Source organism: Lampetra fluviatilis, chromosome 21 (assembly GCF_964198595.1).
Source record: "Lampetra fluviatilis chromosome 21, kcLamFluv1.1, whole genome shotgun sequence".
Lineage (NCBI taxonomy): Eukaryota > Metazoa > Chordata > Hyperoartia > Petromyzontiformes > Petromyzontidae > Lampetra > Lampetra fluviatilis.
In genome coordinates this window covers 10,699,828-10,727,434 of record NC_136295.1, presented here as the reverse complement: position 1 = coordinate 10,727,434, position 27,607 = coordinate 10,699,828, and the positions used below count along the sequence as shown (strand labels likewise).

Sequence of the window (27,607 nt, the reverse complement as noted above, 5' to 3'; positions counted from 1 at the left end):
ATGGAAACATGGTTTTTGGGGGGGGGGGGGGGGCAGAGCTTTGTGACGTCATAATTGAGGAGGGGGGGTCTGACTTTGTGTGACGCCGTGTAACGAAGAGGCGGGGGGGGGGGTCAAACATCGTCCAAAATCGCGTGACGTCATTTATGGACGGCCCCAATGACAAACTAGATTCGAAGCTTTCGTGACTGCACGAATTACTTTTTGGTTCTTTCGGCAAAGTCACATAGACAATAAAATCAAACAATAGAATACGACGTTTCGGTTGCAACACAAGCAACCATCATCAGGTAAGAATGAATGATAAAACACAGACTCGGGAACAGCATGGGCAGACACACATGCAGAGAGAGAGACACACACAAAGACACACAACCGGTTGGGCAAATAGGAAAAGTAATCGGTGACGTTTCGGGCAATGGTCCTTCTTAATGGCACGTCGAGAGGCTAGAGATGTCAGCCGTATGTAAGCGATTGCACACGCGACCAAATCGCGCAACTGATCTGGCGTGGACTGAGTAGAATCTGATGGCGAGCATGAGGCCCCCATCCAGCAGTGGATGAACCTACAACGGCTGTGTTGCGTGCACGTGACCAACTCTGGAGTAATTTGTACGTATGTTGAACTTCTTTCGCACCGTACGTAGCCAACCGCGCTGATCAAGGAGGCGCGGCGGGGGTTGGGTGGTTAAGGACAACGAACGATGGACAACGACCACGACGGGAGGCTTGGAGCCGGCCTGGCGGATCAGCCGTGGACCTCGGTGGTGCTGGAGGACAGGCCGTGCCTGATGAAGGCCTCGTTCTCGTCCCGCGGATACAGCCTGCTGCTGTCCGACATGGCGCACTTCTGGAGCGAAGAGATGAACGCGGAGGGCGTTGGGAAGCGACTCGGGGTAACGAGCGATCCGTGTCGGTCTCGCAAGTCGCGCGCTGTGGGGGTTCAAAAGCGTGGGACGCTCACGTCTCTTCAAAGGTGTCCGGCCCAAGTGTGGTAGAGCAGGCCAAAATTACCCTCCTCCAAGGGGGGATCTTTGGACGATTTATAGCTTCCCTCTAGCGGAGGCCCTTTCCGCCGGCTGCGGTGCGCAGAGGAAACCCGGTTTAGTTCGATGTGAAGTGGCCACGGTTAATGTCGGTGGCGAGCGATGTTTGAACCGAGTCCCCTGGGCACTACCCGACTGGCACTGGTTAGCACGATGAGGTGTGGCCAGACTACTCCCGTGACCCGCCACAGCATGCGGAGGCCTTCATCCGGCGGTGGGTCGACAAAGAAATGTCGTCGAGTCTACGCGTATAAGGAGAAAAGCAAATCTTTGATTTAAAAAGTCAACTCGCTATGCTTGAGAACCCAGGTTTAGCATCATGGGTGGTTAAAACGCAAGTCCAAGATCTCATGATAATAAGAATGCAATTTATAACGCGCGCAAATTTGCGGACGTAACGGCCGCAATTCAGAGGCGCGGAGCCAAGCTCAGAGTCGCTCGAAAGCGCCTGGTTGTAGAGGTGAGTTTTTAAGTGTCTCTTGAAGGAGGCGATTGAGGTGATGCTGCGAATGTGCAGAGGGGTGATATCGTTCCAGACTGTTGGGGCTGTCACCGAGAAGCGGCGCATAGACGTGACCATCCTGGATCTTGGTATCAAGAGGAGGTCGTGAGTCGCGTTGCACAGGCATCTGCCGTGTGCTGAGCTGCAAGTCATATGATGTATGTTGAATTTCTTTCCCACTGTACGTAGCCGACCATGCTAATCACATGTGCCAAGGAAGGACAACAAGCTAAACACAAAAATCAGTTTTAAAGAAATGCGTTCCCAATCTAGATTTAAAAGTGGCTTCCTAATAGCAGAAGGAAGTGCGCATTGCAGACGGTCGTGGAAGTGCATCTGAAAGCGCGCGATGCGGTGGCCGTCTTTGTTCGATGGTCAGCCAAAAGTTGCCGCTGCTGCGAGGATGACCGGGGTTCACGGTGCTGGTTCGGCACGACATAGTACACACACACACACCGCCCAATTACATCGTTCGCTGGCAGCATTTCAAACATTTGTCAGCCATCCACTGGCTCACTTGCCAACCTCTTCCCTCCCGCCTTACGTAAGAAGAAGTGCACGCTGGAAAACTGAGGCCCTCCACCCATCCCCCCCCCCCCTTGTGTCACCCTGCCACCTCCTGGCAACGCCGTTTATCGGCCACCTTAACCAGCCAAAATGAAACAAAAATCTTGGGAAGTGATGATCGGGGCCCGATGAACTTGCAGGTTGTCTCTGCGCGTTATGTATATGAACACTTGATAGCTACGATGCTGACGTCCCTGGCAGATATTCATTACCGACGTGAAAGGAACAAAAGGGACAATTCTTCGCTCCCGGAGGGATGGCCTCTGCTTACGTTGGCCGCGTTTTGCTCGCTTAATCTCCGAGGCGCAGAAACCTCCGCGGCGGTGTGCCACGGTACGTGCCGGGCCGTGACGGCCGCAGCGAGGAAACGGCGGCGGGGCGATTGCGTGTTGACATCTTTTTTTTTTCGGTGGACGCGGGGGCGGGGGTGGGTTGTGTTTGGGCGTGTGTTCCCCGCCAGTCCTCCTCCACGTCCCCCTCCTGGCTGCACTGCGCCGGTCATTGTAACAGTGACAAACCCTGCTGCCACACCAAGCGTCAACCAAGCCCCCTAACAAAACACTTACCTAATGCAGTAACCCAATCCCTTAATTACATGGCCAAAGTAAACCCTGCACACTTCGAGCAGCAGTTGTTACTAGGTGGCCGTGATATGCAGGTAAAAGCCCTTTGAGACTGGTAGCCCGTTACGCACCTCCGATTAGCACGGTTGGCCACGTAAGGTGCGAAAGAAGTTCAACATAAATGCAAAGCGAGACAGGCCCCGTATTAAATCAGTACTCTGGCCAAACGACACAGACTAGCAGAGACCCACAGAGTTCTACAGAGTTGCACAGAGACCGATATAGCCTTATAAAATATATGCAGAGACCGGTAGACTTAGCAGAGAGACCCATCGAACAATACAAAAAGGGTCAGTAAAAATCGTACAGGATTGATCCTTGAATTGAATGTTGACTCTGAATTGTGACAGTTGATCGGATCGCTGGTGTTTGGGGGCGGGGGGAGGGGCAAAGCATGACGCGTGTAATTGTTGAGCGTGTAATTGTTGCGAAAAACATTTTTGGTTTGGTCCACTGTGTCGAGAATCTTGAGGCTGGTCACTTGCTGGTCTTTCACCCCCGAGTAAGCTTGACGCAGTTTCAATCAACGTGTCCTGTCTCTGATTCGCTGGATTTGTCCGTGAGATTTGTCCATCGACTTTTCCCGTGAGCTCGACGTAGCTTTTCTCAGATCGCTTTCTGGCCTAGCCCAAGCTTCGTAATATATTTACGCGTTGAGTGTAATTGTGGCACAAACTTGGCCTTGGCGCTCTTCCTCCTCTCCCACCTCCTCCTCCCCTCCCCTCCATCTCCCACCTCCTCCTTCATACGGCCGAATTACATACGAAAAATGTAAACTTGAAAGTGTGGAGCTCCGTGAGCCACGTGACGTCTGTGCCTCTCACGACAGGAGCTCAACCGGCGGCTCGGAGCGCCGGTGGAGCGTGTGTGCGAGCACCTGCGCGAGGCCGTGGGCTCGCTGCCGAGGCCCGGCGCCGCCGCCGATCGCCACGATGGCGCCGCCGGCGCCGCCGCAGCCGCCTTCTCGTGGACGCGACGCGAGCCCGCCGAGCCGGAAGAGAAGGCGGGAGGTACGGTGGCGGTGGTCGCGCTGCAGAGCCGGATGAGCGGCGTGCCGCTTCGCTGGGAGTTCCGACTGAGTCCTGCGGAGCACCCGACGGTGAGAGGCCCCTGACGCCTTTCCGTAATCGGTCGTCGGGTCTGACCGACTTTGTGTCGTCGGCGCCCTCCGCCACCCGACGCAGCCGAACGGTCGAGTCGTCGCGCGTTGCGAGCGTTGTTTCAGCACGCAGGTTGAGTTGAAGAACGATCCCCCGCCCCCCCTCCACCACCGTGACCAAGTTTAGCGATTAGATGACACGAGGTTTTAATTTGAAACTGTATAAAACGTCGTCGTCTGGACGAGATCTAGGAAGCCAGAAGAAAAATACAAGAGCTCCAAATAACTTTGCTGGATTTCTATTTGTCAGTTGCTCTTCAACTTATCGGCAAGCTGATATAATGTGTGCATCAAATGCTTGGACATTATTTTGGATGTGGCGGGTGGTGGAGGCTTTTAATGGCACAAATTTTGATCTGATCAGCGTGGCCTAACCTAAAACTCCATTCAGAATCGTACCACTGTAAACGTTAACCCCTGTGTTAAGATGATGTCAGAAAGGAAAAGGTTTCCCACTCCTGATGGACACATCGATGCACATTAAATTATATTTTTACCAACATGAGAACCCAATAGACTAGGATAGTCCCATTTGCAAGAGCGAGCTGGTGATGAGATGATCATTATGATCACATGATGATGGTGATATGATGGTTAGGTGATGGTGATGATGATATATGATGATATAATTGTGACGACATGACATTCTTGCATACGCAAGCTAAGAGCTTGACCCTGCTCATCCGTGCCTCCCGCCCCAATCCTCTCCACCGTCGCTGCTGCCGCGCACCCTGAATGCGAACGCCCTATCTTCTTGGATCTTTCGGTAAAGTCACGTAGAAGGGAAGTAATTTTAGTAATTTTATTACTTCCCTTCTTGGTTCTTTCTTCCCTGCTACGTGACTTTACCGAAAGAACCGAGAAGATGAATCCCTGCAGTCACGAAAGCTTTAAATCGAAAAGCGAACGCCCTAGTTCGATTCCGGGCCAAGGCTAACAGCATCGGTGTCTGTCCGTCCGTCCGAACCGGTCGGTGCCATCCCGCCGGCGTGCAGGTGTGGGACGAACTGGTGGCGCCGGCGCTGGGCATGCTGCGCATGCTGAGCCGCGAGAGCGCCGAGCTGCGCGCTTGCATCCGGCGCAAGGACGCCGAGATCGCAGACTACCGTGACAGCGGAGCCAGGGTCAGCCGCAGTGAGTCGCGCGCACGCACGCGCTCGTTCGCTCACGTGCACGTTCGATCGCAGTACTTGCCCCAACAGTCTCTCAGTGCGACACGGTGGGTGGGTGGTTTGGGGAGGCTTTTGTGCCCGTACGTCTGATGTACGCAAGTTACGCAGCCAGCTGCCAAAGCCGGATGTCACGTCGTGAGGCGAAGCATCCACTCGGATCTCTCGCAGAGTGCAGAAGCAGCCGTTGGCGGAACCGGGTATCGCAGAACTACCGCACAGTAGGGGGCAGCACTTTCCCACCGCTCTGATACTCGGGAACGACGCGCGGAATTTAGGTCAATTTCAGTGCTGCACTAAATTTGAAGCTGAGATCATCGACACGTTGCGCACGGAACACACCCAGTCTTTAATCGCATGCTGCTGAGACCCGGCCTCATACCTCGGTTCGCATCTCATCCTGTCATCCCATCGTCTCTTTCACCCCCCCCCCAAAGTTCTTAAAACCTTGCTCAATGCAAGAAACGTGATAACTCTTAGAACTTACACCATTTTAAAGGTGCGGTTTGTTTCTTAGCACTTGGAATTTTGTGACTTGGCGGTTCGTTTTCAGCAACCGTTGAACATATTATATACATGTCACATATAACATTAATAATGATGTAATAACTTTAAACAATACCTTAACCGTGCCAGCCCTGCGCTCTTGGCCGCTGAGCTAACCCGGCCTGCTTGTTTTACGGCGGCTTTTTAACACAAAGACAAAGATCCCCCGTATAGCCTTCACAGACTGTTGGGGAAAGTGCTGTTAGCGAGCACCTATGAAGGGCGGCACGACACACGAGGGGGTGTGTGGCCAACACCACGCCCGGCCGCCTTTGTCTCCCCGGTGGCGATGTTTACACATCGCACCAGGTACTGGTTTGAGGCTGATTCGACCTAGCGGAGGCCCAGGACCGGTTCACACAATCGTCACCGGTGTTGAACACGAGCGGGAATCGAACATGGGTTCGTAGCGCAGCGCGTTAACCGCTACACTACAGCTCCCACAACACAGCACAGCAGCTGACCAGCGTGCCAAACGATGGGTGCGAGCGTGTGCGTCCGTGCGATGGTAAAAGCCCTTCCCGGCGGCCCGGCGGAGCCGCCCCTGCGTTTACACGATCGCACACCGCCCTCGCCACCCGATACGCCGACGCTTCCCGTGCCCATGAGGGCCTCGTCTCGCGATGGGTCGCTCGCCCGTGCGGTGGTGGGGCGGTGTGGGGGGGGCGCGGGGGGGGGGGGTGGTAGGGTGGAAGGAGGGGGAGTGGTGCCTCCTCGCTGCGCGGGGCAAAGCTTCGGTTTTCCAGGAAATCTGTCGCTTTGTCACGTTGCGCAGCGCTCGCTCGCGTCCGACCGCCGGGCGTCTCATCTTGTCGGCACCCGTGTCGGCGGGAACGTGCTCGTCGTCGCTCGCCGACGCTCGCCGACGCTCGCCGACACTCGCCCGGCGGCGTGGCGACGCGCGCCCGGCGGCGTGGCGACGCGCGCCGTCTCGCTGCAGGCGCCGCAGTGGCGACGTGTTAACTAGCTCGGAATCCGGAGAGCACGGAGAAAAAGGCCAAACTTACGAGGAGATCGACTTTTCTTATCACGACATCATGGCCAGCAACAAAGAGCGCTAATAGGTGTAGCCGAAAAGGTAATGGTGCGGCCCTGAAATATCTTTCTCACGTCACTGCCGGCAGAAGGGCTTCCATGAGAGGGCACTCTGGAGAGCCCTTCTAGAGGGTGTTTGGCCTACTCTTCCACGCTGGGCGGACACCTTGCAAGAGGTATAGGATTTAATTTGGCAAAACACTCAAGTGTATAGAACAAATGATTAATTTTCTTGTTTTTTTATATTTACGTTTATACCACTGAAGAGTTTCCATTAATGACCCGCTTGATGCGCAGTGCGTTCAGCTGTACTCAATAGTAACGCCCATACTAATCGAGCGGTCCTTTTAACATCGCACAAAGGGTGCCCCACTGCAAGTACAAAATCTCTCGGACATATCCACTGATTGGTCCTGTGCGAGGTTTCTTGGAATAAACCCCAAGAGATGCTTGGACTGCACCTCATTCTCGCCCCCTGCTTCATACGATGTTAATTACCTCGCCTGGTATACAGGAAATCGTGGGTTCGATCCCAACCTTGACACCTGTATATTCGGAGTTTGCGTGTTTCTCTGTCCGTGGTAGCGTGGATTTTTCTCCGGGTCCTTCGGTTTTTCCCTCCACATTTAGAAACGAGCTAACATTTGTAAAACAACGTGCAGCGACTCTGACCAACTTTGCACGTCCGTCTTTCTCGGGATGTATTTCTCCCGGCAGAGCACCTGGAAACGAAACCCTTCGACGACGGCGCTTTCACGACGGAGTTTTACTCGAAGGTGAGCTGGTGGGAGCCACCGTCCCACGCTTTCTCTCTCTCTCTGTCTGTCTGCGGCGCTCCGACTCGTCCGGCAGAATGGGTCCTGCCAAGTTGTCGCGGTCGGTGGGCAGTTTTAAGCGTGCGACCGTGGTCGTCCAGAACTTAGACCGGAGCACGTGTGACGACGCAACACCCCGAACGACAAATACGAAGGAGACATCACAGCGACGATGCACTCCGCTACTCCTGACGCGGTTATCTGGGCTTGACCACCTGTTGTTGCTCTGCATCTACATCAGCTTCGTTTTAAGGTTGCCGTTTTTTTTTTTTATAGCCATGGGAGGATAATGGGAGATGAAACCCATGCAGAACAAACTCCACACCGAAAGGCGCCCGGGTCGGGAATCGAATCGAGACCCTTCGTGCTGTGAGGCGCGAGTGTCACCGCTGCGCCCCCACCCTGCCAACCCAAACTCATTGCACTTTTTGCACTCATTACATGCAAAGTGCTTTGCCACAAATGAACCACAATGCCTTGCTGCTGGTCTCGTCAAGGAGCATAAACCACCATCACGCTCAACTCAGGTCATCCTCGCAGTAGCGGCTTTTGGCTGCTAACCATCGAACACAGACGTGTCACCGCATCGTGCCCTTTCAGATGCGCTTCTGCGGCCGTCTGGAACGCTCTGCCTTCTGATATTCGGAAGCCACTGGAGTTATGCACTTTTGAATCCAGATTGATAACTCATTGCAATTGAACTGCTTTTCGTGTTGCGTTTGTTGTCCTTTCACCGCACCTCCGATGAGCACTGTTGGCTGTGTACAGCGCGAAACAAGTTCATCATGACACATGCAAACCTCTTTGGCAACAGGTGCGCCCGCCACGCCCGAGCCGTGCTGTGCCATCGCGTCTGCCCCTCATTCATATTTAGTCGCAGCATATGTTGCAAACGAGACTACGAGAACCCAACAGGGAGAGAGGGCTTTTGTGGGAGCCCCGCGGTTAAAATTATTCGTGAATCCACATCCTCGCGCGATAATGCCTTTTGCCAAACTTTGGCAACAGTGTCCAATAAAAATCCGCGTCGTACAAAAAAAAATGCAAAATTGTCTCCTCTCTAAGAGGTCTGGAGCGCTGAGGCCCTGGGTTTGAATTCCAGGCAGCTGCGTCGGATGAAACCTGCTTTCTCCAGTGAGTAGCAGAGGTCGCAAACGGGTTTTGATTCCTTACCCGTACCCGGCCGCACCAGGGTCGCAAACAGGTACCCGTACCCTACCCGATACCCGGCTACCCGTACCCGGCCGGGTATTGGGTAGGGTACGGGTACGAGTACCCGATTGCGACCTCTGGGATGAAGCCATGTTGCAGGCGCGGGTGGGTTGATTCTAGGAACTTGAATTGTGAGAAGAGACAAGACGTTGGGAAATGAGTGACAAATGGTTACTCACCAGTGACTCACGGCCTACCCGTACCCGGTCGCAAACGGGTACCCGTACCCGTACCCGGCCGGGTACGGGTAGCCAGGTATCGGGTAGGGTACGGGTATCGGGTACCCGATTGCAACCTCTGGTGAGTAGCGAGTGGATGGTCCCAGCCCAGTCATCTGGAGGTGCGTCACCTGAGCGAGTGCGATGGTGCTGTTGCCTTCCCTTCTGTGCTCTGTGATGTCCGCTTCCCTGGGGCGTTCTCTGACACTAAAGGGTCGCACTGCTGTGCGTGGGATCCGAACGGATTCTGCGTCTCGTGACGACGCGACGCTGATTGCCCAATCCGGATAAATTTGGGGAAAAAGACGAAACATTTTCAACCGGTTTGCACCGATGAAAATGCCGTTTCATCACTTCCACAAAAGCGTACACTTTCACCGTCCAGTGTCGAACTTCTTCCGCACCTCATGCAGCCGGCCTTGCTAATCGGAGGTGCGACCACCACCACCACCACCGCAGCCGCCACCGATTTGCACCGCAACTGGCGATCGACAGAAAGTAATTTGCGAAAACCGGAGCATACACTGGCCGGCGCGTGAGCGGAGACAATGATAAGATGGGATGCCGGCTGCTTTCCTGCGAAGCTATTTGCGGTTCCTACTCCACGCTGCAGAGATTTGCAACGAAGCGAGCGCCAATTTCTTTTTTTTTTTTACGCATGACACACGAGCGCAAGAACCGTCGGCGCACAGCGGCTTTTCACGTTATTTTTTTTTCACCCCCCCCCCCCCATATCTCGGAGCGCGGCGGGGGTAATTAGGGTGCCGATTTTAGGCGTGGACCCGATTTCGTTATTTGCTCTGGGTCTCGGCCAGGAAGTGCAGGAAGGTGGGCTTGCCCCTCGATGGGAAGTTTACAATTGCCGCGCCATTGTGGAAGCGGTGGCGCTCCACCTCCCTGCGCTCCCTCCCCGAGCACGGCGCGCGAGTGCTCTCCCCGCTCTCAGTGGCGTGGTCACACCACCCACCCCCGCCCCCTTCTCCCCCCCCCCGCCCCCCGCCCCCCGCTGCCACCGAGGTCAACTTTGGTCTCAAACTAGACCCTGGAGGCCAGCAAGGCTCATCTCCGAGCTTGACACACAACACGCACAAGCGCCCCATGCTGCCCCGCGTAGGTTGAGGATGGAACGATTTAACGCCTGTGGAGATTCGATGTAGTTACTGGGATTCGATTGAATGTTACGTTTAAAACAAACAAACAAAAGTTGAACCCCGTTGTTTCTTAATCTTCGTTTTGTCCTTGGTCCGGATTGTGCCATCGGTTGCCGCGTGGTGAGATGGGGTATCCGTCGGGGTCTCTCGCAGAGCACCGCAGCCGTGTTCGAAAGCGGCCCAAGGAAGCGGATATCACAGATCTACTTCCGAGAGCCATTTAAGTGACGGCCACTTACTCACTCCTCGCGTGATCGACGTCGTGAGCGTGTGAAGCTAACGTGCTTCTGTGCTCGCTTGGTTGAACTTCAATGACAATAATTATATTAAAAAATTACCTTCGAACCTATAACTTTAGAACCTTTAAGCGAATTTTAAGTGAACGGGCAGTCAATCAGGGGTAGGGTGGAGCAAATGGAGCGGAGCCGATTTCGCTGAAGTGTTACTCGTGGTAATCACGTGACGAGCAGTAATCCACACCTCCGATTAGCACGGTGGGCTATGAAAGAAGTTCAACATACGTACATATGTACGGATAGCCTTAACATACTGTTGGGGCAAGTGTCGTTAGCGAGCACCCATGAAGGCCGAAACGGCTCATGAGGGGGTGGATGGCCAGCTCCATTCCTGACTGCCTTTGTCTCCCCAGTGGTGATGTGTTTACACACAGCACCAGGTACTCATTTGAGGCTGAGTCGACATGCACGCGCACGTACACACACGCACCGCACGACCATGACGTCACGTTCCGCGTAACCTCAAAGCAACGCACAAACAACTCCACACCTTCGTGAGTAGCACTTATCAGGTGGCTTTTGGGCAGTGGACCTGCTTCGTAGCACGTAAAAACTATACTCAGAAGAAGGTGGGGGGGGGGTGGGGGTGGGGAGTTGACCACGTAAAAAAATAAAGTGCCGTTGCAGGCGGTCTCCGCTTTACGACGATCCGCTCGCACGACGTTCACGCGTCGCCGGCGCGGATCGAATGACGACGCGGAGAGTTTGACTCACGGCGGCGTCTTCCGAACGGCGACTCCCGAACGCGTTCGAGCATGAGTCGCCCCGGCGTGACTCGGCCGTGGAGCTTTCGTTTGTTCCCGAGCGTTGCTATTGTGTGTGGGGTTCTTTTTCTTTCGTAACCTGTCAAGACCCTGTTAAAACACGGCCGATGAAAGCGAGAGAAAAAAGAAAACGCAACACATCGGCATGAGACGTTCCGACTGTTTCCACTGAACGCCATCGGGATAACGGAGGTCCGTCCCATTTTCGACGACGGGGTTTACAGGAAAGCGTGGTAACGTCGTTAAAGCTGGGGGGCGGCGAGGTGGCCCTGCCTATAATGTGCTATTTATGTGCTGTGAGGAAAGGCACTTTCCTGAAACGTCGCCTATTTTATATGCAGGTAGTCCTTTACTTATGATGGAGATGCGTTACGACGACCCCATCGTAAGTCAAAAATATCGTAAGTCGAAGATGGCCTAGCCTACCCAGGAGTCTTAAGGAATGGTGATGATTTAGCAAAACAGAGCAATTTACAGTACTGTACTGTATAAACTATATACTGTATGTGATGATGTTTTGTGTTCCTTGATAATATCAGCAAGGTGGTTCATTTGTGGCGAGCGCTTTGGATGTAATTATGGCGTGATGTTGCGTGTCGCCTCAATGGAAGGCAATATAAAGGAAACTAAAACTAAACTATTTCTTATTTTGCCAGGTAAGGCCCACTGAGATAAATAGCTCTTTTTCAGTGGCCACAAATGATAGCTCAACGATGTGGCTTATCACGTGGAAATGTATAGCAGCCAAGAAACCTCGCACAGGACCAATCGGTGAAGATATCCGAGAGATTTTGTACTTGCAGTGGGGCACCCTTTGTGCGATGTTAAATGGACCGCTCGATTAGTATGGGCGTTACTATTGAGTACAGCTGAATGCACTGCGCATCAAGCGGGTCATTAATGGAAACTCTGCGGTGGTATGAACGTAAATATAAAAAATAAACAAGAAAATGTATCATTTGTTCGTAACATTTTTGTATCCGGCCCAATTTTATTTCATTGAGCGCTATCGGCCTGATGTCGTGACATGAAAAGTCTATCTCCTCGTGAGTTTGGCTTTTTCTCTCTGCTCCGGATTCCTCCCACGCTGAAAAAGTTGTGGCCAGTGCTACGTCCGGCTGCCTTTGTCTCCCCAGTGGTGCTATGTACACACCACCTCGGGTACCTATAGAAGGCTGAGTCGATCTAGGGTAGGTCCCAGGAGGAGATTTAGAAGTTTGCCACTGATGTTGGTTGTGAGTGGGAAGTGAATTTGGATTGCTATGTTTGTAGCGCAGTGCGCTACAGCACTGCACTGGTGCTCCTCTCCATAGAGACGAAGATGTAGGGCCTTAATCAGCACTTGGGGCAAGTGCTGTTGGTGAGCACCTGTGAAGGCCGGCATGCCACACACTTTTGTTTCTCCAGTGGCAATGTTTATTTGAGGCTGAGTCGACCTAGGTCAGGCCCAGGACCGGTTCAGATAATCGCCACTGGTGTTGGCCGTGAGCAGGAATCGAACTCGGTTCGCCGGGTTCACAGTGCAGCGCGCTAACCACTACAGACGCACACACACACAGACACGCGCACGCGCACACACGCGCGCGAGCACTCAATACCGAAGGAGCTGTTTCCTCCCCGTGATGAATGTGCGCCGTCTCTGTGAAGGATTTCCTCTGGCCTCGCTCGCGCCCGGGCACGGGGGAAACGCGCTGGGCCCGTACGACGGCCGAGCGACGCGGGAGAGAGCGGAGCGCGCCTACTATCTAGAAGCGCTTCCCCCCTCCCTTCCCCCCCCGCCACCTACCTGGCACGCGTGAGTCTTCTCCGGCCGCTCCGGTTCCCTCCCGCTAATTTAATGGGCCAGTAACACCTCTTAGTACGTCGAGGAACGCAGAGCTTGGGCAGTTGTTGGCAGCGCCCCGGGTAGCCACGCAGCTGCCGTATGCATGTCGAGCTTGGGCGCTACGTTGGCGAGATGTTAACTGCCTCGCCTGGTTTACAGGAGGCCGTGGGTTCGATACCGATCCTGACGCCTGCTGCTGTATATTTGGAGTCTGTGTGTCTTTTTCTCTCATCATCATCACGGTGGCTAGGAGATGTTAACTGCCTCGCCTGGTTTACAGGAGGCCGTGGGTTCGATACCGATCCTGACGCCTGCTGTATATTTGGAGTTTGCGTGTCTTTCTCTCTCATCATCATCACGGTGGCTAGGAGATGTTAACTACCTCGCCTGGTATACAGGAGGTCATGGGATCGATCCGACCCTGACGCCTGCTGCTGTATATTTGGAGTTTGCGTGTCTCTCTCTCTCCCCGTGGTCGTGTGGATTTTTCTCCTGGCCCTCCGGTTTTTCCCTCCACATTTAGGATCAACATCACGTGTTTTAGAGTATTTGCCTGCTATACATTTCCACGTGATAAGCCACTTCGTTGAGCCATCATTTGTGGCCAGGTCGCTTCTGAAGAAGAGCTCAGGGGGCTTGTGCAGGACACGTCCCCAGAAGGGTTGGTGGCAGGTTGTCGAGGCGAACGACAAAACGGCAGCCAAAGGTGGAATCACCCCTTCGTGCGCCGTGCCGGCCTTCGTAGGTGCTTGCTAACAGCACTTGCGCCAACAGCTTGTGTAGGTTATACAGGGAGGGGGGGGGGTGGATCTTTGTCTTTGCAGTGTCTGTGCACCGTGTGTCTGCATTCGTCCACACGCTGGAGAGAAAAATAATTGCGAAGAGGACGCACGGTCGTGTGCGTAACAGCACGAGATGCCCAACCTTCCAGTTCCTACAGCTGCGGGGGGGCGGGGGGGTACCTTTGTATGAGCGCGTGCGAGTCCACACAACATTGACGACACCAATTCGAAGGCAGGAGGCATTTGTTTCTTTTTTCCATCGAGTGCCGGCGATTCCCTGGTGCATGTGGCCTAAGAAGGCTGGCGTCAAGTTCTCATCCTTTGCCAACAGAGGGTGTCTCTTCCCTTCCCCCCCCCCCCCGTGCCACTCCAGCCCCACACGCTCCGGTGAGAGTGGATGCATCCAGAGCATCTTCCACCCTCCCTCTTCCCCCTCTCTTTCAGACGATCGTAACAGTAGAAAGAAGGGAGAATGGGTGGAGGGACAGACAGTATGTGATTTGATAGCGTCATCACCATCATTATCATAAAACTAAACTATTTAAACTAAACAGTTTTTGTGTTTTACCAGATAAGGCCCACTGGGCTATAGAGCTATTTTTCAGAAGCACCTTGGCTGTCACAAATGATAGCTCAACGAAGTGGCTCATCACGTGACCATGGGGAGAGAGAAAATGCAAACGCCAAATATACAGCAGCAGGCGTCAGGATCGGGATCAAACCCACGACTTGCTGTATACCAGGCGAGGTAGTTAACATCTCGCCATGCAACATGGTTTTCTTTAACCCCGTGGCAGCTTTTGCAAGGCATATCATGATTCTCAATAGATTTCTGGGTCAAATGACGCAAGTAACGTGTGTGTAGTACACACTCCTCCTACACACGCCACAGCCAGTTAATCAAGTTGTCACAACCTGCCCACTGAAGCGGTAACTAATCGGCACGTGTTGTTCATCACGTGACAGCTTTATTAATTGTCTGTGTCGGGTGGAGTAGGGTGCACGACACAGCACTCTGTGACCGGCGTGCTGAAGCATGACCAAGCAATTCCCCCCCTGGATTGCTTCAGATAATCACCGCTGATGCTAGCCCTGGTCGGGAATCAAACTCGGGAGGAGGGGGGGGGGATCCATAGCACGTTCCAATATGCATGTTCAACTTCTTTCGCATTACACGTAGACAACCGTGATAATCGGGAGGTGGGGGGGGGGGGGGAAGGACAACAAACTGAACACAAAAAGCAGTTCTGTAAAGAAATTAGTTTTCAATCTCGATGATTTAAAAGTGCATAGCTCCAGTGGCTTCCCAATATCGCAGGGAAGAGCGTTCCAGACGGCCGCGGAGGAGCGCATCCGAAAGTGCGCGATGCTGTGACCACCTTTGTTCGATAGCCAGCCACTGAACCACAGCTCCAAAAAAAAAAGAATAATGATACATTTCGATTCAAAGATTTCGTGACTGCAGGGATTCATCTTCTTGGTTCTTTTGGTAAAGTCACGTAGAATGGAAATAATAAAATAATAAAATAAAATATAATAAAATAATTCTCACGACGTTTCGGCCACAACGCAAGCAGCCGTCCTCAGGTGAAGACCAGGTCTGTCGGGGAGAGAACCAAGAATATAATGATACATTGATAATACAAATAATACAACAATAATAACCCCTCTGGGTTGCTCACGGTGTGAAGAGGCCTTTATCCAGCGGTAGATTGACAAGGCTGTAAAATGAAAGCAGTGCTATTACCACCATCATCATCGTCATCATCATCGCAATGTAGTTCTGAGTTGTTCTCACCACAGAGGGCATGACGATTACCACTGGGCCCCATTACCCATCACCGCTACCTTTCGTAGTATGTCAGCCGTGTAACTTGTGTCTATGTTTCTTCTACTTTTGTGGTTCGATGGTATCATGATAATTTGTCTCGGTTTTTTTTTCATGTCAGATGTGGGCTGCTTCCTTTTGTTGATAGAACATCTCTGAACTTGAGATCTCTTAGACATGAGGGGCTTTGCTCCCTAAATAGTTTCACTGAAGAAATAAATACATTGACAGATGCATAATCCTTCCCTAAAAGTGTAGCACTGTACAATGTTACAGAAAACGGAAACTTTTCGGGGCTTCTCCGAGACTGAAAGTTAAAACCGGTCCATTATTGTTCTAGATTTGAAGCTTTCGTGACTGCAAGGATTCATATTCTTAGGTTTTTTCGGTAATGTCACGTAGGTAAAACATTAAAATCAAAATTAATAAAAGTAAAATAAAAATAAAATAAAATTAAAGTACTTACTTGATACAGCAATCGTGCTGTGACGGTTCCACCTGAAGACGGAAGCTTGTGTTGCCTCCGAAACGTCGTGAATTTTATTTTATTTTTTATTTTACTTTTATTAATTTTAATTTTTTACCTACGTGACTTTACCGAAAAAAACCCATTATTGTTGTTTGTGCTGAACCAATGAACCAATTCTGCTGATACGATGCACTCCTCTCAGAAGGCCGTGTGGCCGATGGGCGGTGTCAACTATTTCCCTTTTTGGTTTTATTCGGAGAGACAGCTGTAGAGGAGCGAGCCGTTAATTTTTGGATGTGAGAGGGGCTTGCCGGGGCAGCGTTCGCCATCGTTTGTTGTTGTTGTTGTTATACCCCGTGCGTGTTTAAAGAGCACAGTTGTGATGAACAGCATCTGCTGATGGCACAGCTTCCGATGTACCTTTGATCTTTGCCGTTATCAGGATTATTGTGTTTATTATTCTGCACTGCGCTCCCCTCGTTCCATCACCAGCCGACCAATCACCAACCCTCCGCCCCCCCCCCTCCAGACCACCACGGCCACTCAAATAAACAGATGCATTGTGATATACAATATGGTACCATTTGGACTTATAAAGCACGGCACGACAACCGCATCTCAAGAAATCCCTGCGCAGAACAGCGTGTGTGTGTTTGTGTTGTAGGCAGTCAAGCCGCGGGCAGAGGAAATGGAGGTAGGCAGAGGAGTCTGGAATTGAACAGGAGCAGGGAGTCGGCAGCACGAGCGGCTGGGGGAAGGGAGTTGCCGACTGTGGGCGGCGGAAGAGGACGAGTCGCCTCGCACTCAGCGAAGGGGCTCGTAGAGAATTGCTTGTTTTCTGAAGCGGAGAGTGTGCGCAGGGGAGTAGTGCGAGGGGAGAGGTAGGAGAGTTGCGTGGAGAGGGGTAGAGTGAGATGAGAGGGGAGAGGCAGGAGAGTGCGTGGAGGGCAGTCGAGCGAGATGAGAGGGGAGCGGTAGGAGAGTGCGTGGAGGGGAGTAGAGTGAGATGAGAGGGGAGAAGCAGGAGAGTGCGTGGAGGGCAGTCAAACGAGATGAGAGGGGAGAGGTAGGAGAGTGCGTGGAGGGGAGTAGAGTGAGATGAGAGGGGAGAGGTAGGAGAGTGCGTGGAGGGGAGTAGAGCGAGATGAGAGGGGAGAGGTAGGCAGGGGCGAGTCCGTGGGCGGGAGGGGGGTGATGGTGCAGACTGTGGAGTGCGATCTTCGAGTTGATCCGGCGTTGGATCGCGAGCCGGCGCAGGGGACTGGCGTGACGGCGGTGCCGCGTGTCACGGGGCGCGGCTGATAAAAGACGTGACTCGCTCACTTCGGTGCAGCAGCAGCAGCAGCAGCGCGCCACCCCCGGCCGCTCTGTTGTTCCACCTCCAGCATTTGAGCCTCCGGTGCCTTTGTCAAGCCGGGCATTGTGAAGTCTGCTTTTAGCCACACGGACAGGATGGAGCGTGCCCGCCTATCCAAACACATTAGCTCTGGGAGTGGGGAGGGTAGGTGTTGGTCAGTAGGAAGGGTGGGAGATTGCTGCTGCTGCTGGTAGTGGTGGGTGCGGTGAGGTGGGGGTGCGGCTGAGAGGAGGAGGAGGGGGGGGGGGTTGTAGTTCGAGCGAGCGAGTGAAAGTTCGGCGTGGCCCCAGTGGTCCCCAAGGCGCTCGTAATGGCCGTGTCGAAAGGGCAACGCGGAGGTCGGGGTAATTCCCAGCCGTGGCGGTTGACGTCTTTTTATTTTCGTGCCCTCCACCGTTCGTCGCGTGCGCCAAACGGTCGGGATTCGTTTGGCGCGCGCTTTCCGATTGCCGAATTGCGCTCGCGGTGGAACAGAGTGACGGGGGGCGGCGGCGGCGGCGGCAACGGCGCTCCGAGTTGTTCTCGGTCCAGCCCGCAGTGTCCCGGTCGAAACGCGCGGGGGGGGGGGGGGGGGGGCTTGGATGGGAGGAGGGGGGGGGGGGCTTGGATGGATGGAGGGGGGGGGGGCTTGGATGGGAGGAGGGGGGGGGGGCGCTCCGGTGGGAACTCGCGAGCGTCTTGCGGTGCGGCGGCCACGGCGCTAGCGAGAAAAACACGTCTGCGGACAACCGCGGCGTTACTGCGCCTTTCAATTTCTGCCGCTTAAGCTCTGAGCTGCACCCAAATCCCTCCGCCCGTAATCGTCAGATGCTACAAGTACCGTTTTTGCGTAGACACACACGCACACACACATGTATTTTTTTTGGCTCTCGCGTAACGAACAAAACATTGAGATGTCCCGGTTCGTGAGCGGGCTGTGATTGCTTTTGAAAGCTTTTTATTTCTTTTCCTTCCGCGATGATCGCAAAGTCCTCCTCCTCCTACCTCCTCCGACGTCAATAACGCCGCCGTTGCCGCCACCCCGCGATCATCGCTTGAGCGCTCCGAGACGCTTCGTTCCGGCTTGGGTTAATAGCGGCTCGCGCTAATATTCGTGTCACTCTCGCAGCATCCGGGCCCCCGTCCGCACCCGCAGCATGCTGTTTGAACGCGCTTGCTTGGCTCTTGTCGTTGTGGAGGCGATAGGAACAAAGGTCTCCCGAAGGCCCCTTCCGTGCGTCGATTCTTCGACCCAATGGCCTCTGTCCCATTGTTGTTGTTGTTTTTTAATTATCTTTGCCGGCATCATCGTCGTCGTCATTATTTTTCGGCCACCACGGTCAATCCACTGATAGACAAAGGCCTCCCCATTCCACCGCGACCTGTCATGATTCACGAGCTGATGTCATCCTTCCATCTCCACCACCACCAATACCATGCTGCCCATAGCGATGGTGGTGGTAGTGGCCATGATGGTGGTGGTGGTGGTGGTAGTGGCTATGACGGTGGTGGTGGTTGCGGTGCCGGTGGTGGCCGTGGCAGCGGTGGCGGTTGTGGTGGTGGTGGTGTTGGCCATGATGGTGGTGTTGGCGGTGGTGGCGGTAACGTTGCCCATGGTGCAGGTGGCCCTGGTGGTGGCCATGGTGGCGGTGGTGGTGGGCAATTGCGGTGGTGCCTGTGGTGGTGACTGTGTTGGTGACTGTGTTGGTGATGGTGTAGGCGGCGTAAGGCGGCGGTGGCGGCGAGCTCCGATCTGAGCCGGTCTCCGCGGGTGACATCACCGCGCCACTCATGCCGGCGTCGTCGTTCAAAGGGGCGCAGATTACACGGTGATCTCGCTCTAAACGGCGCAATAATGGGATCACGCCGCCGCGCCGTCTGTGACGCGCAACGCCCCTTTCAAGTGGGAACGCGAGGGAGGCTGTGCCACCCGTGCAGGTGTGTGCCTGCGCTTATGGGGGGGGGGGGCGGGGAGTGTGTGTGTGTGTCCGCACGTACGTGGGTGTGGGCGGAGCAGTGGGGGGAGCGGTTGGCGCGCCGTGCCGCGCTGCGACCCGAGTTCGGTTTCCCTCGCTCTCACGGCCAACGCCGCTGACGAATGTCTGAAGTCGTCGTGGGTCTCCCCTAGGTCGACTTGGCCTCAAATGAGTACCTGGTGCGGTGTGTGAACATCGCCACGAGGGAGACAAAGGTGGCCGGACGTGGTGCCGGCCACGTGACTCTCCTCGTGCAGAGGAGGGTCGGCCGGAGTAGACGCTCACGGAACAGTTTTTGCCCGGAGAGTCTATTAAGGCTATACGGTAGATCTTTGTCTTTGTGCTCATGGGGAGAGAGTGTGTGTCGTGTATTGTGAAGTGCACTGCGCTATGAACTCGATGACCCGATTTCAGTGGCGGGTATTTGAACTGGTCATGGGCCTAACCTCGGTCGACTCAGCCTCAAATGAGCACTTGGTTTGGTGTGTAAAACATCAGCGCTGGGGAGACAAAGGCAGCCGAGCTTGGTGTTGGTCACCCGTCCCTTCGTGCGCCGTGCCGCCCTTCGTCGGTTGCTCGCTAAGAGCACTTGCCCCAAGAGCCTGCTGACGGTTGCACGCTTTATCTTTGCCTTTGCGTGTTGTTCTTCCCTATGCTCTGACGGCTACACAGCAGCCCTCGCTCTCGCGTCTCACCAGGCAAAGTCCCTGGATTAGTGAGCACAGAGACGGGAGCAACTGCCATTGCATCAGCAATGCACAACGACTTCCTGCATCGCAATAATGAGGGGGCTTACGCTGCACGGCTGTGCGTCTTTGTGTCGGTGTAGCGGTCGCGAAGAGAGTTCGATTCCCGCTCGTGGCCATCAACACCAGGCGACGGTTATCTGAACCGGTTCTGGGCCCTCCTCCTAGGTCGACTCGGCCTCAAATGAATACTTGGTGTGGTGTGTAAACATCGCCACTTGGGAGACAAATGTGTTCGGGCGTGGTGCTGGCCACCCATCCACCCCATTGTGTGCCGTGCCGGCCTTCAATAGGTGCTCACAAACAGATGGAACGGCAATAACAGCGCCCGTTAAGCGACGGTGACGTCACCCCGCCGCCCGTGTCAGGCCCAGGTGCACTTTGAGGTCACGTGAAGGTGTCGAGGGCTCGCTGACCGGAGGTGACGGGACACACAGACCCAGGTTGCGCTATGGGTTGACCGACTGAGATGGCTGGCAGATGCATCACAAATGGAACGCAAAACGCGAACACACGCACACACGCATCGATCCATCGCGCGTGCCGGTGATCGCATTCGGCAGCTGCGCTCTCGTCAAAGCAACCCGACTTGGAGCGCCTCCTCCACGCGTCGTTGCTTCGTGGTTAAATCCACGTGTGTGTGTGTGCGCGACGCTGTCCAGCATCGGTACCGGTGGTGCTGCTGAAGCGGTAATAAGTTGGCTGTTGTTTGTTCGTCACGTGACGGCTTTGTTTATTGGCCGTGTCGGGTGGAGGAGGGTTGTGCGACGCAGATTTTACTTGCGTGGCGACCTGACCCAAAAATGTTAAATATACACCTGATGATGATTGCTTGTGTTGCGGTCGAAACGTCGTGAGAATTTGTATTGTTTTATATTTTTATTATTTTATTATTTCCCTTCTACGTGACTTTACCGAAAGAACCAAGAATATGAATTCCTGCAGTCACGAAAGCTTTAAATCCAAATTTATACAGCTTACATGATGGGATTTTTTCCGCGTCCTCCGGTTTTTCACCAACATGAAGCCAAACTCTCCGTGAACGCAATTGGCCCCAACCGTCCCCAATGTAAGCAGGGGGGGACCCTCTTGAAAAGTAACCTTGAGACTCGGCGAAACTTTTCTCAGTTGTACAAAGGTCATCATCATCATTATTCTGATTATAAAGTAACGAAATAAATAAGCGAACACTATACACCGGTTACTTGCACACACGTGTTGAGCATGCGGTGCCTGACTCAGTATATATATTCTTATTTATTATTCTAGCTGTTCCTCGTGATTGTAAAGTGTGGCCCTTGATTATATGGGCGCCACGGTGGCGAGATGTTAACTAGCGATCCCGAAATCTATATATTTGGGAGTTTGCGTGTTTTCTCTCCCCGTGGTCGCGTGGATTTTTCTCCGGGTCCTCCGGTTTTTTCCTCCACATTTCGAATTAACGCGACACGCAGTTTAGAGTGTTTGGCCGCTAGAAATGTCCACACGATAAGCCACTTGGTTGAGAGCTGTCATTTGTGGCCAGGTCGCTTCTGAAAAAGAGCTCTACGGCTCAGTGGGCATTACCTCGTAAAATAAAACGTAGATTAGCTTTAGTGTCATAAGTTACTCGGTGGGCCTGTGTCGCAATGCAGACTATGGGTGAATGTCACACACGTCGCCAAATACAATCGGACTGATCTCCTCTCTACATACAAAATCAAGTCTTTTTCACACTTCCAGTCAACCACAAGTGTTGAAAAAATATATTTTGTTTTATGCGAAGAGATAGATAAATATCTGGATATACCATTGGCTGAGCGTACGCCCCAAATGATGCTAACTTAGATTATTTTAGTGTTGTTATCGCAAGAAGAATGATAGTTATGACCAACAATGTTTATCCAATTTTGTGCGTGGGTAAAAAGCATAATAATAATTTCCTCCTCTGCTCTCAAACTAAAAATATAATTCCAGGGCAGCGTGTCGTGCCCTGTTGTGGCGAGCGCTGGGAGGCAGCGGCTGCGTGGAGGCTTTTTTAGTCCTCCAACATTGCTATTGTTTGAGTAATTATGAAATTGTTACGTACTTCTCCGTCAACCACATCCTGCAATTCTCTGCGGTGAAATTCCACCCCCGTTTGTTTGCTTGTTTTAAAGCGTATTCTGCCCCCCCCCCTAAAAAAAAAAAATCCGTAACAAAAGCATTACAACAACAAAAAAGAGTGACGTTGTCTACGCCATAGCGCTTATTTAAATGTTATTTGCCTTCGCGACCTTTTACGGAATCGTGAAAAATCGTAAACACGCGGCATCGTAATTGTGAACGCACTTTGTTTTTGAGGGTTGATCTTTCACCTTTTAAAAATGTACGCGACGCCAGCGGACGATCCACGACGATAACGAAACCGGTGTTTTTTGAGTCGCGTACTCTCGTAAATTTTGCGTCAGCGTGAGTGCGCAGGCTCGTGGGGGGGGGGGGGGAGGGCATCGCGCTTCTTTAGTTAACCGACGCGCGGCTTCATGAAGCGATATCGCTTCTCTCTCAGCAGGCGGTGGCAGCGGCGGCTTCGAATCTCGTTTGAAACCGCGCAAATGGGCGTTCGCTACCGCGTAGGGCTCGTGATTGAGATCCCCCCTCGTTGACGCTCGGGGTTTGTTGCTCCGAGGCCCTGTCAAGCCCCGCCGGCGAGCCCCGTCCATCCGTCTCCCTCTCTCTGTGTCTCAGTTCCCCGGTTTTCCAGCATTGTTCCCCCGGTTTAGCAGACCTCCCGCTGGCCACTGTTTACCTGAGACACTGCACGCTCCCACCCCCACGTGCCGTGTTTGCTCGCCCTTCCCAAATATCCCCGCGCTCACATTCCTGCGTGAGCGCGGCGCGCCGGCCGTGGAGACGGGAGGGAGAATCCCGGCGCTGGCGCTCGCGACAAAAAAAACGCTTTCCTCCGCGCCCCCCCCCCCCGCTCCCCCGTTGCGCGCGCCACCGATGCGATCGATCGCTCCTCTCCGTAAATGGCGAAGAAGCTCGCCGAGGCGCGAATATTTGGTTCGGAGATTGAGGCCAGGGAGGGAGGGGGGGAGGGGGTTGGGGTGGGGGGCGACCCTGTGGCTCCGGAGCCGCGTGCGGCCTCTTTAAGGAGCTGCCCCTTCGCGACGTTATTTGTGTGCACGTGCGTATGTATGTTGAACTCCTTTCGCACCGTACGTTGCCAACCGTTGTTAATCGGAGGTGCGGGCGGGCGGGGGGAAGGATAACAAACAGAACACAAAAAAGCAGTTTTAAAGAACTGAGTTCGTCAATCGAGATGATTTGAAAGTGCGTAGCTTGCAGTGGCTTCACAATATCGGAAGGAAGAGCGTTCCAGACGGCCGCAGGAGCGCGTCGGAAAGCGCCGCGCGATGCGGTGACCGCCGCCTTTGTCCGATGGTGAGCTGCCAAAGGCCGCTGCTGCGAGAGATGAGCGGAGTTGGCGTGACGGTGGTTTATGTTCCTTGACAGGATCAGCGGCAAGGCATTGTGGTTCATTTGTGGCGAGCAACTTTGCGTGCGATGAGCGCGACCTTTATCGAGGACCGTCGTCTCGTGCTCACCACACAGTGCATTGCAGCTCTTTACATATTGAAGGGTTTTATAAAAGTTTTTTTCCGAATTCGAAAAAAATGTCTCATCTTGATTATCTCGGTTGCCGACCCCTGGTCGTGGCGGGTCCCACCGAGCGTGCCGCTCGAGACGCGAGGCGCAGGGCGGTGTCGGGAGCGACGGCGTCGCCGTAAAAGCGACGATTTCTAACGAGCACGTCCCTGTCGTCCGACCGCCGCCGCCTGAAATAATCCGCCGGTCGAGTCTCGGCGGCGTTGAGCATCGCACGAGCGGTGCAGCGAGCGACACCTGAACCGGTCATCCCCCCTCCCCTCTCCGCCCACCCCTCCCACTTCACCAACCCACACTGACCAGCTCTGTGAAGTATGGTCAAATAACCGCTCCTCCCCCCCAGACCCCCCCCCCCCCCCCATTGTGCCCGTTGTGCCCGTTTGCGTCCATTGCGTCCGTTGCATTCGTTGCACCATTCGTTGCTCCCATTGCGCTTGTTGTTGCTCCTGTTATTGTGCCCATTGCGCCCATTGCACCCGTTGCTCCTGTTGTTGCGCCGATTGCTGCTCCCGTTGTGCCCGTTGTTGCGTTCGTTGCTCCCGTTGTGCCCGCCGTTGCACCCCTTCTTTCCCTGGCGACGGTCGGACTTCGCCGCAAGCCTCGCGGGGGCCGCCTCGTGGCCCCTGCCCATGTGACGGCACGCCGAGCGGGAGTTCCGTAGGCTGAGCGATTAAAAATATTTATTTATTTAGCTTTTTTAAAAATTTTGCTTCGCCTTTTGACTTTTCCCTTCTTCGCGCTCGGTCGGTCGCCACCTCTGCCGCCCGTGGGCATTTACATTTTTTTTTACCTCTTTTCGTGTGTGCTCGACGACAAAATATACAACATCGCAAGTTTCCCACAAAATAATTTGCCGCGTTTACCGCTTTCTTGTTTGGTGAACTCCCTCCCCCGGGGGGGGGGGGGGGGGGGTGACGCTTTCCCCTTTTTAAAAAGCAGGAATTCCTGATCGCTTGCGAGCGTCCGTCGTCGCGCTTCTTTCCGAACCGTGAGCTTCGCGGAGCATCGCGTAAATAAATGTTGCCTTTGGTGAAACGTAAAAATTCATTTCAAAAGCATCGCCCGCGCGCCGTGTGTTTATGGAAAGTGGAAAAAAAATAAATGGAAAAAGCGCCACCCCGACTACTGCCACAACAACAACAACAAACGACTTAATCCCAGATTTAAATTGCTCATGTCTGAGAAGCGTCCACATTTTCCTTCCCCCCGAGATGTTGGTTCCCAAGCTGCGGTCTCATCGCGGCCACCACCCTCGCCGCGTCGGCAAACGCGGGCGAGCAAAACAAAGGGGGTTGAAAATACCGGGCTTTCGGGAATCCGTGATATCGGTCTCTTGTGGGGGGCGGTGGGGGGGGGGAGGCCGTGTCCGCCCGTCCCAGCCTCGCTCGTTTCCAAATATTCCCGCTGGTGACTAAGTCCGTGAGCTGGCAGCGCGCGCGGGTGGGGGGGGGTGGGAGCGAGGCGTGACGGATCTCGCGCTCTGCACGCGACTCGCTGCGGTGACGGCGATTTCTTGAAAGCCCCGGGCCGGTGTCACCTGCGGGAAGTGGCGAGTTCAAATAAATAAATAGATATCTTCGTTTTTTTTTAAACCCTTCGCTCGACGAGCTGATTTTCTTCTCTGTTCTTTCTCTGCCGGATGAATCATCCCGGCGGCGCTGCCGTGCGGCCCCCGGCTCCCGGCGTTCCTGTTGGTGTTTACGTCTGTCGTGACTAATTGTGCGGAGAGAATTTGCGCGCCGAGAGTCGGCACGCGGGGGCCTCCTCGCTTACGGCGACGGCGGCGGCGGGGGATGGGGGGGGGCACCACGCACCGTTAGCCCATTTCACCCCCCCCTACCATCCCCCCCCCCCTCCCCTCCTCCTCCTCCTCCTCCTCTAATAGCCGCACATCAAACGTAAAGCGGGCACGGACGATGTCGCGGCAGACTAAACAAGCGCGGGCAGCCCTGTTTAGCGGGCGCTATAATAACGGACGCCCATTACACAAATCCCAATTTCCTGCGAAATAATGCGCGTGCGCGCGCGTGCCCTCTCAACGTGCGCGGGAGCACATCCTCTGCCGGGCTCTCTCGTATCGATTGAGGATTGAGACAGAACAGTACAGCCCCCCCTCGCCGCCTCCCTCACCACCCACCCGCCCCCCCCCCCCCGTTCCATCTCGATGTAATGGCTTAAAGCTCACTTGCTCCGTCTGGTTTTCATAGCTGATGTGTCACTTTCGAGAGAGCGAGCGAGCGAGCAAGTGCGAGGCGCGCTCTCAATGAGGCTCATTGTCGGTTTATTTACTGGAAGTGCAGTGCCGCGCGGCCGATGGGTAGCGTCCCCGTCGGCACATGAAAGGCGCCGCGCTGGATGTATTCGTACGCGGAAGCAGTTTAAGTCATTTCCCCCCCCCCCCACCCCTCCTCTGACTCCCCTCATCTTCTTTCAATCCTCTCACAATGCCGTCTGTAAACTCTCATCGAATTTTATTTTTTTTCACGCGAGAGAAAATAAACCGAGCCGATGCGGCCGCCTAAACTAAACCGTTGATGAAAAGGGCTAAAAACCCGAGGCTTTTCGTTCCTCTAAAACTCTTTTTTTTTTTTTGCGAAATCGTAACTCGCTTTGAGGATGTGGTTCATTTGAAATGTTTGTGCTTTGGCTGAAAAAAAAAAGGGTCGCAGCCAAAGCCGGCGCGTTGCCGTTCGTGCACAGCTTATTTTACAGGATGTCATTCGAATTAGAAACATTACTCACGGAGGGCGGGCGGGCGGGCTTCTCGTGAATTGGTAAATTGTCACCCGATCCCATTGGTCGCTGCAACACCTTGCTTTGCCTCCTGTGAAGCGTGGCACGCATTTTCCCCGTGCGTTCTCGGCCCCGGCCATTGGAACGTGGAATTCCCACCGCTTAGTGACGCGAGCGGGAGGAGCGGCTTTGCGCGAGTTCGGTTGGCTGACTGCAACCGTGAACCCGGCGGCACCGAGTTAGATTCCCCGGCCGTGGCTAACCAATCCTGAGAAATTCCTCCCACCGACCCGCTCCAAACCGGCACGGTGAAGTATGGACCGAACAATCCTCCGATAACCAAACGTCGTGTGGGGGGGGGGGGGGGGGGGTGGCCTTCATGCAGCGGTGGATTCACAAAGACGCTCGACACTATATGCAAATTATTCTTCGCGATGGTGCAAAGGGGGTTGCTGTCTTAAGAGAGCAGAGTGAAAGTGTGCAGAAATCTTTGTTGCCCCTTGGCAGCACTGCCCCCCAATGCCGGCATGGCGCCTCCTTGGTTGTTGGCTTCACACGCGGAGGCAACGTCTCATGCCGTGGTTCATCACGGAACCACGTCCGCTCGAGCCGTGAGACAGTCTTGAAAGGGGGGGGGGCGGGGAGGGGATGGGGGGGGGTCCGAACTGACGTAGGCATTTGAAAACGTCCCTTAATACCCCTAGGATTTTATTGAATCCCAACAGAGGATTCCATCAAGAGTTAAAAATGTAACCTTTCGGCTAAAATGTGTTTGGACAATTCCCACAGTGGTGTAATTGCCCAGGCAGGTTTTCACAAGATAATTGCGGTAGGGAGAGCGTGCGCAGCCCGTCTCTCTCTCTCTCCTCCCTCCCCGTGCTCGTTCCGCCCGCCGACGCCGCTAGCGTGCCGCTGACGCCGGTGTGCGTCGTTATCGTGCCGCTGAAGTCACGCCGGTGCGAAGCTAGCGCGGCGCTGACGTGCTGTGCCGCAGAGAGACGGCGCAAATTGGCGGCGGCGGCGGCATTAGTCTCGGCGTTTTCACGTTGCCCCCGTGCCACCATCAGGGTGACGCTGGCGCGGTAACGGGCCGATCGTGGCGCTGTCCTGTCAGCGGTGAAGATGGTCGTCGTCGCGCGGTAGAGGCGGGACTCCTGCGTAGGTGTTCGCGGTTTGTGC

The 27,607-nt window shown here is 54.2% G+C and overlaps 1 protein-coding gene across 2 annotated transcripts in view; it reads left to right on the top strand.

The window, feature by feature from the left end:
- The window catches only part of NHEJ1 (non-homologous end joining factor 1), a 38,696-nt gene that overhangs the window by 852 nt on the left and 10,237 nt on the right, over positions 1 to 27,607 (top strand). For both annotated transcript variants that reach the window (XM_078865763.1, XM_078865762.1), the window contains exons 2-5: positions 648 to 896; positions 3,568 to 3,837; positions 4,893 to 5,031; positions 7,365 to 7,423. In XM_078865763.1, coding sequence (XP_078721889.1) covers positions 705 to 896; positions 3,568 to 3,837; positions 4,893 to 5,031; positions 7,365 to 7,423 — 660 coding nt within the window. In that variant the 5' untranslated portion in view covers positions 648 to 704. The remainder of the gene's footprint in view (positions 1 to 647; positions 897 to 3,567; positions 3,838 to 4,892; positions 5,032 to 7,364; positions 7,424 to 27,607) is intronic.